Source organism: Danio rerio, chromosome 22 (genome assembly GCF_052040795.2).
Source record: "Danio rerio strain M-AB ecotype USA chromosome 22, GRCz13ab, whole genome shotgun sequence".
NCBI classification, from domain to species: Eukaryota; Metazoa; Chordata; class Actinopteri; order Cypriniformes; family Danionidae; genus Danio; species Danio rerio.
In genome coordinates, this window is record NC_141042.1 from 5536515 (window position 1) to 5555000 (window position 18486).

General features: G+C 39.2%; 2 protein-coding genes across 2 annotated transcripts; one reads left to right on the forward strand and one right to left on the reverse strand.

Moving 5' to 3' along the window:
* The first annotated feature begins 3447 nt into the window (after positions 1–3447).
* On the forward strand, positions 3448–12947 carry mydgf (myeloid-derived growth factor). The gene is given in 6 exon segments (NM_001002480.2): positions 3448–3688; positions 4608–4658; positions 7805–7866; positions 7994–8075; positions 8660–8732; positions 11984–12947. Coding segments are annotated over 6 exon segments (495 nt in total). The 5' UTR covers positions 3448–3541; the 3' UTR covers positions 12064–12947.
* LOC101884287 (uncharacterized) lies at positions 8195–15658 on the reverse strand. The gene is made up of 4 exons (XM_087303544.1): positions 14516–15658; positions 13537–14000; positions 12455–12534; positions 8195–8693 (listed from the first exon to the last, which is right to left on the reverse strand). The coding sequence occupies exons 1-2, from the start codon at positions 15413–15415 to the stop codon at positions 13602–13604; spliced, it is 1299 nt and encodes a 432-aa protein (XP_087159670.1). The 5' UTR covers positions 15416–15658; the 3' UTR covers positions 8195–8693; positions 12455–12534; positions 13537–13601.
* Between the last annotated feature and the right edge of the window lie 2828 nt (positions 15659–18486).

The following is an 18486-nucleotide window of genomic DNA, read 5'->3' on the forward strand; positions in this document are numbered from 1 at the left end:
GAATTGGAGGTGCTGCTTTCGGAGGTAGACCGGAGAAAAGCGGTGTTATTTGCAAGTTTGTTCTCCGGAATTAACAACAAAAGAAAAAATAGAGTGGGAGAGTTTAGCTGATACGGTTAACACAGTTGGGTCTGAACATCGCACTGAGTGCATTTAAAAAAGAAATAGTGTGGTTTATATCTGTAAAATGTTGCAGTACCCTTAGCAGTCTCAGTGGCGCACCTCATAAGAGGCATGTGATCATGCACTGACACTTTCGAGCATAAACTCGGCTCGAATCCAGCATCTGATGAACTCTTTCTTCTTTTTTTCCCCGCTACATATCAGATTTTGCCCACTATTTATCACGAGAAAGACAAGTAGGAACCATCAATAAGTTTGTGCATCAATAAGCATCATATTTTATTTGCACATTTATTGAATGGAAATGTTTCTGATTCACGCATGCAAATTCATCTTCAGATAGTGTCTTTATAGCAATGTGCGTGCTGTAGATTGCTCAGATTACATTGGGAAAACAGGCGACCGCTGCAAATTGTGCTTTAATGTTTAGCTGGTCAACTGTATGATATGGAAATCTTACATACCTACTATATGAACCCGTCTCATACAGCTGCCATTGCAAGGATCAGACACTTTGTAGAGAAGAATTTAACACAACTGCCTCTAGGAGTCGCCAATGGAAATAAAACAGACACGCACAAAAAATGTGCGTACGCCTGCCAGAAAGCTGCCGTGAACCTGCGCACATTCTCACGTTCAGTTCATTGTTAGTAAATCCAAACGTGAGCGATTCTGAGCGTGAAACCTGGCGTACGCAAAGTTTTTGTGCGTACGCAGCGTTGATACATGAGGCCCCTGGTCCGATCGGGCCAGTAGAAAAAAATCCTTAAAAAAAAATCCTCCGTTGAACCCTGATGACTCACCAAATTTTTTTTGTGCTCCATTCATTTAGTCATAAATAGTATTTACTGCTAGCGTGATAGTATTACTGCTAGCGTTATAGTATTTAGTATTTATCAGCGTAATATTATTACTTTACTGCTTTTTTTCCAGTTCATGTATTCTCCAGATCCTCTAAAGTAATTCTGGTCACGGCTTAAATAAAAATGGGTCTGCAGGGTAAAATCAACACAGTCAGACATCAGAGTCAGGAAAGTTCAGTTTGCTCAAGATCACAAACGTGCTGAGAGTGCAACAAAGTTTCGGGAAAACATTCCCTGCTGTCCAAACATTTACAATTACACAAGAAAGAGAAATTCCTGAGGCGCTGTGAACAGAAACACTGTCATATGAACACAACTCTTATGGAGAAAATGTAGAAGTATATTTTAACATCTGAGCCAAATGTGATGTGAATATTAATTCTATGTCACTGGTGTTGTGGGGAAATTTGATTCAAATATATTTTGCACGACTCAAAATGAAGAAGAAAACTCACAAGCGAATTACTGTAAATCATATACAAGGTACTCATTGAGGAGTGTTAGGGCTTAGGAAAAACTAACATGTGCTGATGGTGAAGGATGTTTGGAGAAGTGAAAACGAGTTTAATAAATGGAGGATTGCTTAATTACCTACTTCAGATTCGCATTGAATCATACTATTGGTCTGTAGAATATTATTAATTAGAATAATATTAATAAGAAGTGACAGAAAGGTTTCCAATTCAGATAAAAAAATAAAATAAATAAAAAAACAGACTCAGAAGTACATACTGTATATTTGTAGATTTTGCCTTGATTTTGGCTTTGTATGTTTTGCCATAATGCACTGAAAATATAATAATAACACATTACATGTTTATGCATTTTCATTCTCATTCATTTTCCTTCAGCTTAGTCCCTTTATTCATCTGAGGTTGCCACAGCAGAATGAACCGCCAACCTATCCAGGATATGTTTTACACAACGGGTGCTCTTCCAGCTTCAACCGGGTACTGGGAAACACCCATAAACTCTCATTCACACACACTCATACAATACGGGCAATTTAGTTTATCCAATTCACCAATACCACATGTCGTTAGACTGTGGGGAAAACCGGAGCACCCGAAGGAAACCCACGTGAACACAGGGAGGAAATGCAAACTCCACACAGAAATGCCAATTGACCATGCTGCGACATAAACTAGCGACCTTCTTGCTGTGAGGTGACGGCGCAAACCACTGAGCCACCGCTTCACACATGCATTTTCAGAATATACATATATAAAATTTTGAAACTGACATTTCAAGCAAATTTATGGGCAGTTGCAAGTTTAAAGAGGAAAAAGTTTGTAATTTTGACTTATTATGTGTAAATCTGTGAGATAAAGTAAAGAAATATGATACATTTTAGGAAATGGTGAAATCGTGAATTTTTTCAATTTTTTTCTAAATAGTGATGCAGGGCTCAACAATAAGGACTGCCCGGTGGCCCAGGCGTGAGAGACGCTTGGGACAGTAGACAGGATCATTACTGGCCCGATTGGGACAGTGCTGCCTTGTCACTAACATTTAATTTGTCTGCGACTATTTGTCAATTGCGTGGATTTTAAGTTTGTGCTCTTAAGTCTTTAAACATTACCTTGTCCGTGATGTCGTAAACACCATATTGCTTTCCGGTTCCTCTTATCTGATTTGATGTTTTGAGCATGCAATTTTTATCCATAACCTGGTAACAACCAGTACAGAGAAGGCTAAAAGAAAATGTCAGTTTCTAATGTCTTGGAAGCAGACATTTACATGTGAACAACGCGACAAAAAAAAAAAAAAAAAAGTGATGCTTTGCACAGTTTGCCGTCAGTTTGACAAGTCAGCCCATCTTTTGTTAAATAATTTCCAGCTGTAATAAAATACCTCCACATTTTCCATACTACTCTTTTTGTTTGCATAACACTTTAATTACATTTTTTTTTAGTATTAAAATTGTAGATTCACAGACTTTATTTTTGACACATTATTTAAAATATGCGGCTAAAATATAGCTGTTAACTTCCCTTTTTATTTTTTGGTGGGGCCAGTGAAAATTTTGACAGGCAAGTAAAAATTTGAACCACTGGCCCAATCAGACCAGTACAAAAAATCCTGAGTGTTGAACCCTGTGATGTAGGGAAAGTAGTATAATATAGTCAAAATTGCTAAAATATTAGTCAAATATTGTTCGATAAACTTTTGTTTTACCTTTTAAATTCTACAGCAGAAGCAGACTTGCGTATGTTTTAATGTACACAACCGTAAGTGACTGAATACTTAAATAAATTTTCAAGACTAGACAGTTTTTGATATGTGTCAATTTTTTAACCCCCCTGGCATGTTTTGTGTATTAATCTTTAAGAATTAAAAGTAGCACAGATATTATGTATACAGTTGAAGCTATATTTGTTTTGGCTAATGAAAAAAAGAAAATGTAGAAGTGAGTTGTTGTTCTACTCCAGTCCACTAGATGCCTTAACATTTCAAACTCCAGAACTGTCCCATCCTATGAAGAACATACAGGAACAGTACAGGCACCTTTTTCATTCACAACATAAACGCAGATCTCCTGTCTGTAAAGCATCATGGCATTTATTGTGCACATGAAATGGTTTGTGAATCTTCTGCTGCTGTTTGTTGTGCTTTGTGAACTGTGTTCTGCTGAAAGGACCAAAACACTGGACTTCGATGTCAAACCTGGAGGAGTTGTGCAGACTTTCTCTGCAAAACTTGTAAGTAGCTGCTTGATATTTTAATGGAGTAGCACTTGTTTACTTCTAACAACACCGTATGTTTATTATGATTACAAAAATGCATTATTTGCGTAGACTCGATTCTATGTGTCCGCACTCGCATTTCATCTCTCATTTTTACTTGTTATTGAATTTTAAAGCATATTAATGCCACCACCGTGTTTCATATTTAACATTTATATTAATTTAAGTTCATATTAACCTCTTTTCGTAATGAATGGATGCTATGTTTGAAAACCGCGACGTGTAGAAAGGAAATCCTCAAATCCACCCGTCAGCTTCTCATTGGACTATTGTGGAGATTCATTGTGCCCTCTAGCGGCTAGAGTTAACTTTTTTTAGTGAATGTTTTAGTGTAAAATCACAAATTATTTCATTATTTACTCACCCTTCATGTGGCTCCAACCCCGCGCAAGCCTTTGTGATTGTGAAATTTTAACGGATCTTCGCGCGCTTTTAAGGTGGATGGACGTTAGCTTCCGAAAAGGACGGTAAAAATAACCACAAAAAGCACCATACATATAATAAGTACACTATTAAAGTCTTGTGAATCAATTCTGTAGATTTATGTAACTGACAAACTAATTTTAAGCTCAGTTAAATCTCATATTCAAGCTTATTGTGACAGCGTGACGCCACTGTTAGCATCGCTCTTTTATAAGCGTGACTGACGTCTCGACGTGCCAGATTTGCATTTTTCATATTTTCGTTTTCATATTTTATATATTTATTTAGACTGGAGTTATGGTTACAATGTCTATTTTTGTAATGGTCCCCCCCAGCATGGAGTCATTCATTTAAAGTTCAGTCTGACAAATTAGCATATTTCGTGGGAGGAAGCCTGGCATTGTGAACCTGTTTATCTGTTTAGAATAAACGTTTCTATTTCTTGTTTTAGAAGAAGTATAAATGCACCTTCACATATGCATGCCAAGGAGGAACCAATGAGGTAAGACAATTTATACATATTTAGATATTTAATACTTTTAAAGAAATAAATACCCTGCACCAGAACAGCCTATGATTTAATTTTGTAGCATTATGTGCTATTACTTAATACATTAAGTTGTTAAAGATATTTCTTATAAATGCATTTTGTTTAAAGCACACTAATACATGATGGTTAACAGGGTGTGAATTATACATTGACGATTGGGGGGTTTATTGGCTATGTTCGGTTACTATGCCTTAAGTTATATTTAATTCAACTACATCAAATTTATTAATCAAAATTTTGTTTGCAGTGTTTTGAGGGATATTGAGTGGTTCTTTGTGACATTTGTGATGTTAAATAAATGACAGGTTTGCATTCCTGCACCTATTAATGGCTGACCATGAAAGACTGCACATATATTTTATTTTACTGTTTAACTTCCATGTGCGAGCAAGTGTGTATTAAAATACAAATGACGCATCTAGTTTTACAGACACCTACAGTACAAACCCTTATTTTACAAGAAACACTTACGCCAAGGGTGTACAAACTCGGCCCTGGAGGGCGGTGTCCTGAAGAGTTTATCTCCAACTGGAAGATTCGTCTCACACAATCATGTGATAAGTTTTCGCAGGTCAGAGTTCACCAAGCTTGAACTTTCCAACGCAGCGAAACTTGTCGCACGACCTTGCGTTTCCGGTCTGACGCATTCGCATGCGTATGAATGGAAGTCTATGGGGAGAAAAGTCCAGTGTCTAAATGTATGGGCCCTTAGATATTATTGGCGCAAACATAGCATTCACAATGGTATGAATCATAATAGGGGTGGTCAAATGTATATTTAAGTTATCTATTATTTTAATTAGTAATGTTATTTAAGATAGCTGGAAGGGCATTCGCTCCCTAAAACATATGCTGGATAAGTTGGCGGTTCATTATGCTGTGGCGACCCCTGATTAGTAAATTGACTAAGCCGAAAAGAAAATGAATGAATATTATTTAAGATACGATTAGAGCAAACTATTTCTTAACTACTGATGTGCAGACCACCCATACATCTTGTTTTGATTTTCTTCAGGGGGGATCAAACACTCCTGTAATTCACACCCTGGTGGTTAATTAATTTAGTTGTTAGATATTTTTATTCACAATTTTTTCAATCTCTTGTGTTGAGATATTTCATATAGTATTGTAAGGTAATTCAGAATGGCTGAAAATCTCCCTTGCGAAAACGAACAGTGTCTTTTATAGTAATAGAAGTCTAGTAACCACGTGTCCTGTCGTTTTGATTACCATTTGTATATCTGCAGTTAAACTACAAATACCATGGTTAAACTATGGTTACCAAGCTTTACCTACAAAAAAATGTAGTTTATTTGTAGTAAAGCCATGGTTCATTTGTTAGATTACGACATTTCACTTTTTGCCTCTAAAAGCAGAGGAATTATAGCAATTGTGCGTTAATTATGTTGTAAAACATACTCATTTGACATATTTGTACTTTATAATGCTTACTTATTAAAAAAAATGATATGATCTATTTAATATTTATTACCAATGTTGCCATTAATATAGCCAATGCTGCTGATGAGGGTTGGGGTCGATAGACGATGCTGAGCTGGCATCGCAATCCTCCACCCCACCCCCGTTGCAGCAGCAACTCGCTTGTAAAAACACACACTTTGGCCCTGTTTGCACTAAAACGTATTTATTTTAAAATGGCATTTTAGAACGAAAACGATCTACATCAACACTGGCGTTTCATCTAGCATTTCTAAACAGCTCTCCGTCCACACTATAACGCTGAAAACGCACATCACGTGACCACAGACAGGCATGCACTGCAGCAAATGTGCACGTCTGAGCTCCAGCAGTCAGCGGGTGCTTTGAGCACAAAACCCCCGAGAGCAGTGCACGTCTGACAGTTTATCAAGGATGTACCGCTGGATCGCGTCTCACTATAGTTGTTAAACGTGATATTTAATTAATCTTGTCTCTATCTCACGACTCTTCGGTCTTTTGAATGCCATCGTTCATCGCAATGTTTCACATTAGACATCGTTCAATGCCAAATTGTTCGACATCCCCCATCCCTACTGCTGATATGGCATTAAAAGTAGGGGTGTCACGATTTCGATTTTTAATCGAAATCGATCGAAATTTATGATCAATTTCGATTATCGAATCAAAAAATAGAATCGTTGATGCTGCCACACCCCCATGTCACGTCAGCTTGGCTTGCCAAGCGGGAAAAAAACAGGCTTGTTGAAGTGCTTGTTGAACTGCAGAAGCAGAAGACCCGTCAACAGAACTTAAACCCTCTCCTCTTTCAATGAAGCCGCCGGTGTGGAAGCATTTTGGATTTCCAGTGAGTTATGTTGACAACGTTCGTGTTGTCGACAAAAAAACACAGTTTTGCAAGCTCTGCTATGTACGTATTACGTACGGTTCGTCCGATAGACAACACCGGCATCGCGATCCTCCGCCCGCCCCCGTTGCAAATCCGCTCGCGAAAAGTACACACTCAGGCCCTGTTTACACTGTCTTTGTTTTTAAATGGCATTTTAGAACGACAACGATTTGACATCCACAGTGGCGTGTAGCATTTCTGAGCAGCCCTCCTTCCTCTCTACCTCTGAAAATGCACATCACGTGACCACACAGACGCACACGCAGCCTTGCGCTCGAGACAGCTGGTCCAGGCAGTCAGAGGACTGCTTCAATCTTTCACTCACTTGTACTTGGTCATTTTAGCGAACACCTCAGATACTGTTGGCTGGTTCCTGTTGGTTGTGCGTCTTTTTTACCGACGCCATTATAATGACACAGATCACTGCCTATTCACGAGTCCTGCCGAAAAAGTGATTGACAGGTGGTAATTATGTGTGTATCTTGCCTTCATTCATGTACTGTATGATTTGTTTATGGGTAAAACAAAGACCATGCAGGTCAGGTAGTTTAAACGGTAGGCTACAAATAATTAATTGGTCATTAATTAATCAATTATTCATAATTGAAAATCGAATCGTGCCTTTGGAATCGAAAATGTAATCGAATCGAGGACTTGGAGGATCGTGACACCCTTAATTAAAAGGTAAATAAATATAATTGTACCAAAGATCAGGCTTAAATGCGAACCCTTTCTGCTTTTTTTCTTCCAGCAATGGCAAATGAGTGTCGGACTAAGTGACGATGAGCAAATGTTTTCCTGTTCAGTATGGAGGTAACTTATACACTAATCAATGAGTGATGCTGAAAATGTGTGGTTTGTGAATTGCATTTTCAAAACATCGGCTTGTAATGCAAGATGAAACGCTATTGATTTCTCTCCTGTCATTTCTTCATGATAGGCCCCAAGGGAAGTCCTACTTGTTTTTTACGCAGTTCAAAGCCGAGATAAAAGGAGCCAAGATCGAGTACGCCACCGCATATGTAAGTATATTAACTTCAGCTCTCCTTCATGACCTGACAGCACATCATCGGAGTAAAAAATATGATCCAATATGAAGAAATGTGCTTTTAATGCGCTGACACATTTCATCAAGCATGAATATTGAAAAGATAGCTGTTTTATTTGTGTGTGTGGAAAAAATGAACAGGTTTTTTTTTTTTCTTGAAGAGCTTCTTTAAAATTTACCGTCAGTCGTGACATTGACATTTGCCGCAGATCAAATCCTTAATTCAGATTCCTAACGCTCGTCGCTCTCGGATCAAAAGCCGTCAGCTCCTTTTATTTTTTGTACAGGTGTTGCATATCAGTACTTTATGAAAACGTCTTCATCTTCAGATTGCATTGAATTTCTCGGTTGCAGGATGGTGACGGTGACGTCCTGGTGGCCTTGTCCCCCGGTGTAAATAAGAAAAAGTTCAAAAGCACGTATGAAACGCGCGCGCCGTTCGCTCATGTCTGCTTTTGTTATTCTTAGTCAGGATCTCTTTGTTATTCAGCCCACTCCTCCAGGCTTTCTCTGTTAATGTCTTGTGTCGCTCATCCTCTCTATTTCTTTTCTTCTCAGTCCCAGACGGCCGTGGGTGGACAGAGGGATGTTGCTTTGAAAGAAGAAGAGTACATAGTGTCAGAGTCTGCAGGTGAGCATGCGTATATGCTACTCCAAAACCTAGAGTCAATTTTAAGGCCATTTTATTAGAGATCACACGGTATTCATGTTTCATAACGCGATTATGGTGACCAAAATTATAAGGGCTATCATTATTACAGTTTTGTTAAAATGAGCTAAAAATGTCTTACAAAACACACATATTCCCACAAGTTTTACATGTGGAGATTAACTAATTACACAATTATTCATTCATTTTCTTGTCGGCTTAGTCCCTTTATTAATCCTGGGTCGCCACAGCGGAATGAACCGCCAACTTATCTAGCAAGTTTTTACGCAGCAAAGCCCTTCCAGCCACAACCCATCTCTGGGAAACATCCACACACTCATTCACACACACACTCATACACTACGGACAATTTAGCCTACCCAATTCCCCTGTACCGCATGTCTTTGGACTGTGGAGCACCCTGAGGAAACCCACACAAAGGCAGGGAGAACATGCAAACTCCACACAGAAACGCCAACTGAGCCGAGGTTCGAACCAGCGGCCTTCTTGCTGTGAGGCGACAGCACTACCTACTGCGCCACTGCCTCGCCTTAATACAATTATTTGTGGAACAAACATTAACATGTATCACTGAGTTATGGATAGGCCCACACGGAATCTGCGCGCGCAGAATTTCGCAGTTTTTCTGCAGATTTTCCGCAGAATTCCACAGATTTTTAGCCCATCATAATTCTGTTTATTTACTTGAGTAAATGTGTAAATTTTAATGTATTCAGTTTTTATTCAGTAATTTATAACTTTTTATTTCATATATTAGGGTTTAAGTTATGATACTCCCAAAATAATTCAGCAGAAATCCACAGATTTTTCCCAAAATTCTCCACAGAAATAGCAAAAAACGCCCGCAGATTCCGTCTGGCCCTGGTTATGGATTTGTTTACTTATGTTAGTATAATTTAATGTACATAGTTTTTTTGTGTGTGTGTTTGTGTGTCTTTTCATTTGTTAAAATGAAAATCTTGTAATTTGTTAAACCTGTATTTGGGAAAACTACCACACAGGGATCCACGTTTACATTTTTTGTCTGTCTCTATAAACATGCATTTTAATTGCAGCCTTAAGCAATGTTGTAGGGTTTACCATGAGTCTTCAAAATTGAGATAATGGCTGCGTCCGAAACCGCATTCTTCCATACTATATAGTATGCTATAATCAGTATGTGAGCCGAGTATTAAGTCAGAATTCATAGAATTGTCAAAATGATAATAGATAGATAATATCAAATAAATAGATAATATCAAATGCACCGCGAGCGAATTCATGAATGGGAGTAAAGCGACGCAAATTATGCAGGTACGTCACGTGACTATGTCAAAATGGCGGATGTAGTACGTCCGAATTCCATTTATACTTTTCACATTCATACTGTATAGAACATACTTTTCTAACGGCCGAGTAGTACGTTTGAATTCAATTGCAGTACCTACTAAGTAGTAGGCGGTTTAGGACGCAGCCGACCACTCGCTTTCATGATAGTGACTTTTTTTAACGGTAATACTAATCATCAGGAAATTTTCCATGGTTTACTTTTAAACCGGTAATTATGACAACACCACATCTTAGGCCAGTCACGATATCTTTTTATCGTTGTAGGATATATTGCACCAAATATCATTGTAATAAATGATATTATTGTCAATTCAAGACTATGACAATATAGCATCTTAATACAAGCACACCATTTTCAAAGAACTCATAATTATAGAAATTTAATAAATAGACATTGGAATAGGAATGTGAAAAAACTTAATAAAGAGAAAAAAGTGCAAGGTAACAACTAAAAAAGTTAAATTCATTTTTGGCTAAGTACTATAGTACATTAGATGAAATACTATAGTGTTTTTACCACCCTGACACTCACACCTCCAATACTGTGCGTTCACACTGAAAGTGGTGAGAGCGTCAAAGTTCGCTCTGGCCGCCCTGGCAACAATGCTGTCTGCATTCAGCTCCGGCGGGAGAGCATCAAAATTTGCTTCATTGTTCTTGTTTTTAAAGGAGCCGTTGCAGCATATCATATCAGTTACATCCCCACATAAAACAAGCTTTCAAGCGTGAAGATGTTGCACACTTATTATCAAATTCTTTTAACTAAGGAAAATTTTAATTGCTCCACCTAATTAACCAATGTGTCCATATGTCTGAAATATTCTGTAGCAGCAATACTGTTGTGTATTGTCGTATGAGATTCACGATTTTTTTCAAGAAAAAAAGGCTCCCATTAAAAATGAATGACTTCCGGCTACTTTGACGCTCTCGCCGCTTTTGGTGTGAACGTACAGTTAGAGATGTGCAATCAGCTAAATTGTATATATATTACAAACTGATATATATATATATATATATATATATATATATATATATATATATATATATATACATACAGTTGATGTAAGAATTATTAGCCCCCCTGAATTATTAGCGCCCCTGTTTATTTTTTCCCCAATTTCTGTTCTGGGAAGATTGTTTCAGCACATTTCTAAGCATAATAGTTTTAAAAACGTATTTCTAATAACTGATTTATTTTGTCTTTTCCATGATGACAGTAAATAATATTTTACTAGATATTCTTCAAGACACTTCTATACAGCTTAAAGTGACATTTAAAGGCTTAACTAGGTTAATAGGGTGAACTAGGCAGGTTAGGGTAATTAGGCAAGTTCTTGTATAACGATGGTTTGTTCTGTAGACTATTGAAAACAAAAATTATCTTAAAGGGGCTAATAATTTGGTCAAAAAATGTTTTTTAAAAAACTAATAACTGCCTTTGTTCTAGCCGAAATAAAACAAATAAGACTTTCTCCAGAAGAAAAAATATTATCTGACGTACTGTGAAAATTTCATTGGTCTGTTAAATATAATTTGGGAAATATTTAAAAAAGAAAATAAAAATCAAAAGGGGGCGAATAATTCTGACTTCAACTGTGTGTGTGTGTGTGTGTGTATATATATATATATATATATATATATATATATATATATATATATATATATATTGCATCACCAAAAATAATTGGCATCTTGTTGATGTGTTATAAGTGGATATATTGAAAGAAAATTGTAAAGATGCTGTGACCACTCGCATGTAAAATCAATAAAAATTTAATCACAAAAAAATAAGTCGGTATATTGATTACAGGCCTAAGTGCAGGACTAGAAAAGTCTATAAATATGATGATTCTAATCGAGCACCTCTTCATTCTGTCTTTCAGTGACACAAAGAGATGGAAAATTCCATTCGGAGCTTTCTAAGCTCACTGTCATTGGTCGAATACGGCATGATGAACTCTGATTGGCCGATTCGAAGGACGTTGGTTATTTAACAGCTTTGGACACAATTTTCTGCTCACGGTCATAAGTCAAGCGAAGGAAATCACAGCACTGGACATTCTGAAAAATGAATTTACCGTGATAGAAAAGATTTCCTATAGATGCCAGTGGCCAAAGGTTGGAGTGATCATCAGAGGTAGACGAAAAGTCTATTATTGGATATTATAAGGGGTAAAACAAATTGTACATGCACATTTTTTTCATATTTGTAAGGTGTTATAAAGTCTTCTTTATATTCAGTGCAGAACAGCAGATTGATTTCTGTTCTTGTCAGAATTTATGGGTTTTCTAGGGTTACAGTCTGACTTTGATTCATACCTGCAAAGCTGATTATCAAGAGTGCTCATACTTACTTTCCTAGGCTGGTGTAAAGGCACGCTTGTAGACAATTCCCACTAAATCTTTGGGGTGTGTTAGAATCCTTTGAGTATTTCTGTGGTGGAGGAAAAAACATCAAGTTGGTTACTACAGTTCCTTTTGTCTCCCAGTCATGCTTTATTCTGATAACCGATGTATCGGAATTTGAATAAATCTGTTATCAGAACAATTTGACTTCTGGCCTTACTATTTGCTGACTTTGTATACCTAATATTTTTGCGTAAAGTAAGTGAATTGTGTCTGTTTAAAAGCAACAACCTCTGAGGGCTGTTTTTTTTGCACTCTTAAGGGTGAAAAATGTGTGTAATTCTGCTGCATAAAATTAAAATAAGCTACAAATTTGCTGATTCTGTTCAAGATTTGTCCAGTCAGCTCTTTAAAAGGCTTGTCGGTACCCCAACTGTGAATAAAAGAGCCTGCAATGCAATTCACAAGCTATTAAAGAAATTAATGTCTTGAGAACCAAAAGCATGATGTTTTTATTTGATTTTATAGATTCTATACTTTTAAAAACTAAATGCAAAGCATGCCAGAGAATGTTTTGTGCGGTACTACAGCTTGAAATGAGCCTTGCAGCACACTTGAGGGAGACATTATTCTGTAAAAGTGCCTAGTTTCTTTCAGTACCTGTTGAAAAATGCTTCCGTTTGAATGCCATGCGTTATCGCATTGTGAAAACTAAAATAGGATGTGTATCTGAGAACATCATATTGGTAAGGCAAGACTTAAACTAGAGTTAGGAAAGCAATAAAAAAATAATCCTTTAGCAGATGGGGCATGCTGGGAGATCAGGGGAATTGGAATTGTGATTGCTTCCCACTCCAGATGTCATCTAAGGCTAAAAATAATCTCCCGCTACCTTGACGTACAGTACATCTAAGAAGTGGTCCCCAGTCAACCATGCCACCATGTAGATTTATTAGTACATGACGTTTTTGTCATGTCCTCTTTATAGACCTAAAGAGTAAAGGTATTACACGGTTCAACAGTGACCTGAGAGACTTTCCGGACAATAAATTTCTGCTGGTTTATTGGATCAGATAAAGAACAAACTTACCAGATCGGTGCCTCTAACAGAGTATGCCACGTAAATACTCCACTTTTTTTTACCCTGATGTCTCCTCAAACAATTGTCGAGAGCAGTCTTCGTCTAAAGGGGTAGGGGGGCGTCTTCTGACTTTTATCTTTAGCTTTTGGATTCACTCTTCCCGTGCTGGCATAGGGGTACGGAGGAGGCTTTTGGCTCCTGCGCTTTGAATTGATTCCTGATGTTTGAGAAGGGAGCATCTCCTGAGTTGAGTCCAATTTCGGGTCGACCTCATGCAGCCCTTGATCTCTGACGGGATATGCTGGTGGTGCCCTAGATGGAGTTGGTTTTTTGAGGGCTGGTTCATCGTGGACTCCTTGAGAGGACGCCACTTTGATGTCCATCCTTCCTGAGGGGCTCCTTCTGAAAGTATCCCCAGGTTCCTCTTGTCCTATATCAATGTCAGATGTCAACAGGTCTATTTTCTGGACTACCTGAATTCCGGGGGGAGACAAAGCATATTAAATGCACCAAGGAATGCAGACTGCTATTCATATCTAAAGTTTCTACAGATTTCACACAAGAGTGCTTACAGCTTGGTTTACAAGATTATGAAAATGTGATTGAAATCTGAAAGCGGCACTTTCTTCTGCCCAGTCTGAGGGAACTATAAACCACGGTCCAACGTTCCTCTTTGACGTTGAATACATTTGCTAAATGGAGCAGATCAGACCAATCCTTTCTGCATTAAAGTTTCACCATCCCCTCGCCGAAGTGAAATTGCCCAATGTGCAATAAATTCAAAGGTCTCTACAAACAGAATTCATTATTGATATGAAGGTAAATTTAAAAACTCATGGTCCATGAGTTATCTTAAGTACGACCATTAAAAGTATCGGGCAATTGATGGATGGGGTTTATCTAAACAGAACATTTAAACACTGTCCTTTGTTGAACTCATCATTGAGAAACATCTGCAAACACCCCCATGTGATAAATAAATCTTTACCTCCTTCATTTCCAGATGTATCTCTTTCAGCCCATGTAGAACTTCCTCAAGATTCACAACAACTCTTTGGATCTGGTCCCGAATGGCTCTTTCTGAATGTTTTGAGCTCAAACTCGCTCTTTCTTGTCTGCTGAAATCCCCTGCTTGACACTTACGGTGGTTAGTATGATTGACATCTTTTGTAGACAGCATAACTTCCTGCACCAGACTAGATCCGTTCAAGTCTTGCATTACTACACGTCCCAGGCATCTACTTAAAGTTCCCTGTCCATTAAAAGTGCAAAGTTCTGAATCCTCACTAAAGGTCGAAATGTGAGTGTCACTTGTGTCCATCCAGTCTGATGCATGTTGCTGCGTAAGCAGAGCCCCTTGCACAGAGGCTGATTGTTGGTCTGCCCCACAAACAGGCACGCCACAGTTTCCATGACCTCTGAACTGTGTTGGCGCGTCCAGAGCACACTTCCTCAAGAAGGGGTGTGTCTCGGTTTGGTGCCGGTGGACCACAAAGCTGCATTCTCTCAAGCTGTAGTTCACAGAGACGCTGTTATGTTGCAGACACTTCCCAGGAGGCCGGCTCCACCGCACTCTGGTTAAATTTGTCTGACAAATCTGTCCAGTTACAGCAAGCTGCGCATGACCCCCCTGAATGTCTACGTGTTCCTTGGATGCGTATCCATTAAGGGGGGAATTCTCCTGCTTTGGTCCACAGGTGTTCCTTACATGATCCCCACTCCCAAAATAGGCAAGGAGGTCAGCTTCAGGTTTTTGTAATCCGTTATGTAGTTGGGATGATTTGATGGATTGCTCCACAATCCCTTTTGTCTCGGAGAACATTCTGCGGCCCAAGAAGGGGACTCTCGAGAGTAGGTGTCCCTTCTTCAAGTGTCCCGGCCTTGTCATTACCGGGAGATGTTTTTCTCATCTGTTCTGCGTTCAAACTTTCTCTTGCATGCTTCTTCACTTCGACCCCCACCTCTGGTATCTTGCTTCCTCCTGCTGATGTGATCCCGGTGTGTTTTCCTTCTCTGGACTCTTACCCTTCTTTCCCCCACACCTCTCTTCTCTCCTGGTGTCCTCTTGTTTGGCGACGGGCCTCGGTTTTCCACCCGCTCCCTTAAACTCCCTGTATTTCTATTCTCCACTGGCTGTTGCTCGCTTCCTGCCTTCGACTCCCTCCCCGTCCCCTCTCTCTCTTTCTCTCTCTCTCTCTGTCTTTCGCTTGCTTACTCGCACTGCGCTGCCTCCCTTTCTGGTTCATTCTTCCTCCCACTCCCTCTTACGGCTTTTCCTCTCTCCCTCTCTTGATCTCGTTTACCTACTTTCAGGAAACTCGTCTTTACCTCAATCAGCAAGCGGGGACTTGATGGGGGGTTTAATCCGGTGCTGATGCTGTGCCCCTCCATATATATGTTCTCAGCCTCGGGACTGATCTGATTACTCCTGTTCTGCCTGAGTACGCTACAATTACACTCGTGATTTTATAGCAGGATGCCAGGGGGAGGCAGACTCCCCCCTCTCTTAGTGCTTTATGGGGCAGCACAAGCAGGGCTAGTCCCTAAAAAAAAAAAAGAAAAACGCATGAGGATGTGACTTTTAAAATTAATAACCTGGCACACTGCAGCATGAAAATACTTATTCATGTCTTTGGTTTATTTCTGGTTCATCTGGTATGCAGGAGCCCTCAAAAAGTGCAAATGCTCAAGTTTTTAATTCTGCATTAGGGGGCATTTTAACAGCATGTTTTTGATGATCTCTAGAATCCTCTATTCAAAATGCCATTATCCTGAAGGTCAGTGCGTATATTTCACACGTTTTGAAGAATTTATTGTTGCGTGGTTACAATCCTGAGGTAACATCTATGTTCCCCTGTATTTGAGATTGAAAGGTCATAATACTTACTACAACCATTGTTATTCCCCATCTCCTTTCGGTTTTCGGTTCTTTTCTCATTTCCACATAAACTGACTGACTACCCTGACAAAGGTCAAAGATTTTACCCTTGGCACAGTCTCTGATTCATATCAAACCAAATATGGATGTGAAAATATGCAGTTCTGACTCTTGACTGATACATTATATTGCAGTATAATAATAATTTAAAAAAATGTATGATGTGCTTTTTTTAATCCCAAAGCACTACACTGCAATACAAACAACACAAGAATGTCGCCAAGATTTTAAAAAATACATCCAAAATAATCCAAGTAATAACTTACACAGCAGTTATCAATAAAACCGTTTGGTTAAGTGCGCCGACATATAGCACCATCATACCTGCCAACATGTCTCTGAAAATCTGGGGGGAGGTGGGGATTCGCAAAATGAATATCGGGGTTGGTTGGGGTGGGGGGGGGGGGGGTTCGCAAGGAGGAGGGAGGTGGAGTAGCGAACTGAACAGCAGAAGGGGTGGAGGGGGTTGCAAACTGAAGAGTGGGGTCCCTGGTATGTACTACCAATTACGGCAATCCGGGGACTGTACCAAAAAAAATTCTGGCAGTTTTGCGGGAGACAACAAAATGGGAGATGGGTCTGAAATATGGGAAAAACGTTAGTGTTGACAGGTATGAGCACCGTGGTGCTTCGGCGACCCAAGTTCGATTCCTGGCATGAGGTCCTTTCCTGACCCTTCCCCTCTCTCTATTCCCAATACTTTCCTGTCTGCAACCTCTACTGTCCTTTCCCAATAAATAAGCAAAATTTTAATTGATAAATCACAAATGAATATTGAAGAGTTTCTTAAAACAATCCAAGGAAACAGCATTACTAATATACGCAGGTAAATCATTCCATAATTTAGGCACTCAAAGAAAAGGCCCTTAATGAACCGTAAGCATACACAATGTTTATAGCTTAGCATTTTTTTTTTGGAGCGTCACTTCTTTACATCATTAATCATACTGCAAATGAGGTCAAGTCGAGGACTTTGCATTGTGGGATAGAGTAGCAAACAATGCATTCAGAAACTGGTTATCAGTTCCATTTAGCAACGATACTAATGGAAGAAATGTAATCATTAAAAGAAGGCTGAATTATAAACATAAAACCTCTGTGCGCAACATTAGGCCCAGCAGCCAACGGCAACACGACTCTGAAATGTCACTCTCCTACATTACCGATAAACAACTTAAAAGCCCCCACAAAGATGCTATCATCAGTTTCCGCAGGCTAGCAGTCTCAAAACGCCGGTCAGAGGGCCTTCTGTTTGACACCAGACACATCTCTGCCGCAGCAAACACAGGGCTTTGAGACGTCACTCTCATGCTGAGTGCGAGCCATAAATAGCAGAAAAACGCAGCAGTTCATTTGAAATTCAGTTTGGACGCGCAAGTGCTGTTACCTGTCAAGACTGACGACACTATATTACACTTAATAGCCTGCAGATGCTCTTCAACAGCTGTGATGTTCAGACTCAGACATTTACGCGGCACATCACCAGCGCTTCGCACATTTTCTGTTTTGTTCTGAATTCTGATGCCACTAGCTTGCTGATTGCTAATACGTGCTATAAATGTGATTTTCGTCTTTTGTCTTGTGGTCATTTCTGCACCTCTGGTGGCTGTTACCAAGACAACTGACAGGCAGCCGGGAAGGCAGCCATGCGTTTTGCAGGTTAGGTGTGAAGGGACATTGCGGAGATTGGGTCAATGAATGATGTCACCGACGGCTATTAATAACTCTGGAATTCCAGCTCTGATACATAAACTTCAGGATAAACAAGGTGATACAACGCCATCTGAATGCATAACCTTGAGAGACGCACAGAATATCAATGAATTCTTTATATAGGCTGTGTATTTATTAAATAAATAATTGCTTTACGTTCACGTTTTCTTTTAAGTGAAAACAAACGCGGCGGGTTTAGATCCCCCGAGGACGTTCTGGAGGAGAGAAAAGCAAGGGAAAAAAACTAAAGGTTTAAGAACTTAAGTCCCTGGTAACTGTCACGTCTCAGGTATCAGCCGGAGGGGGAT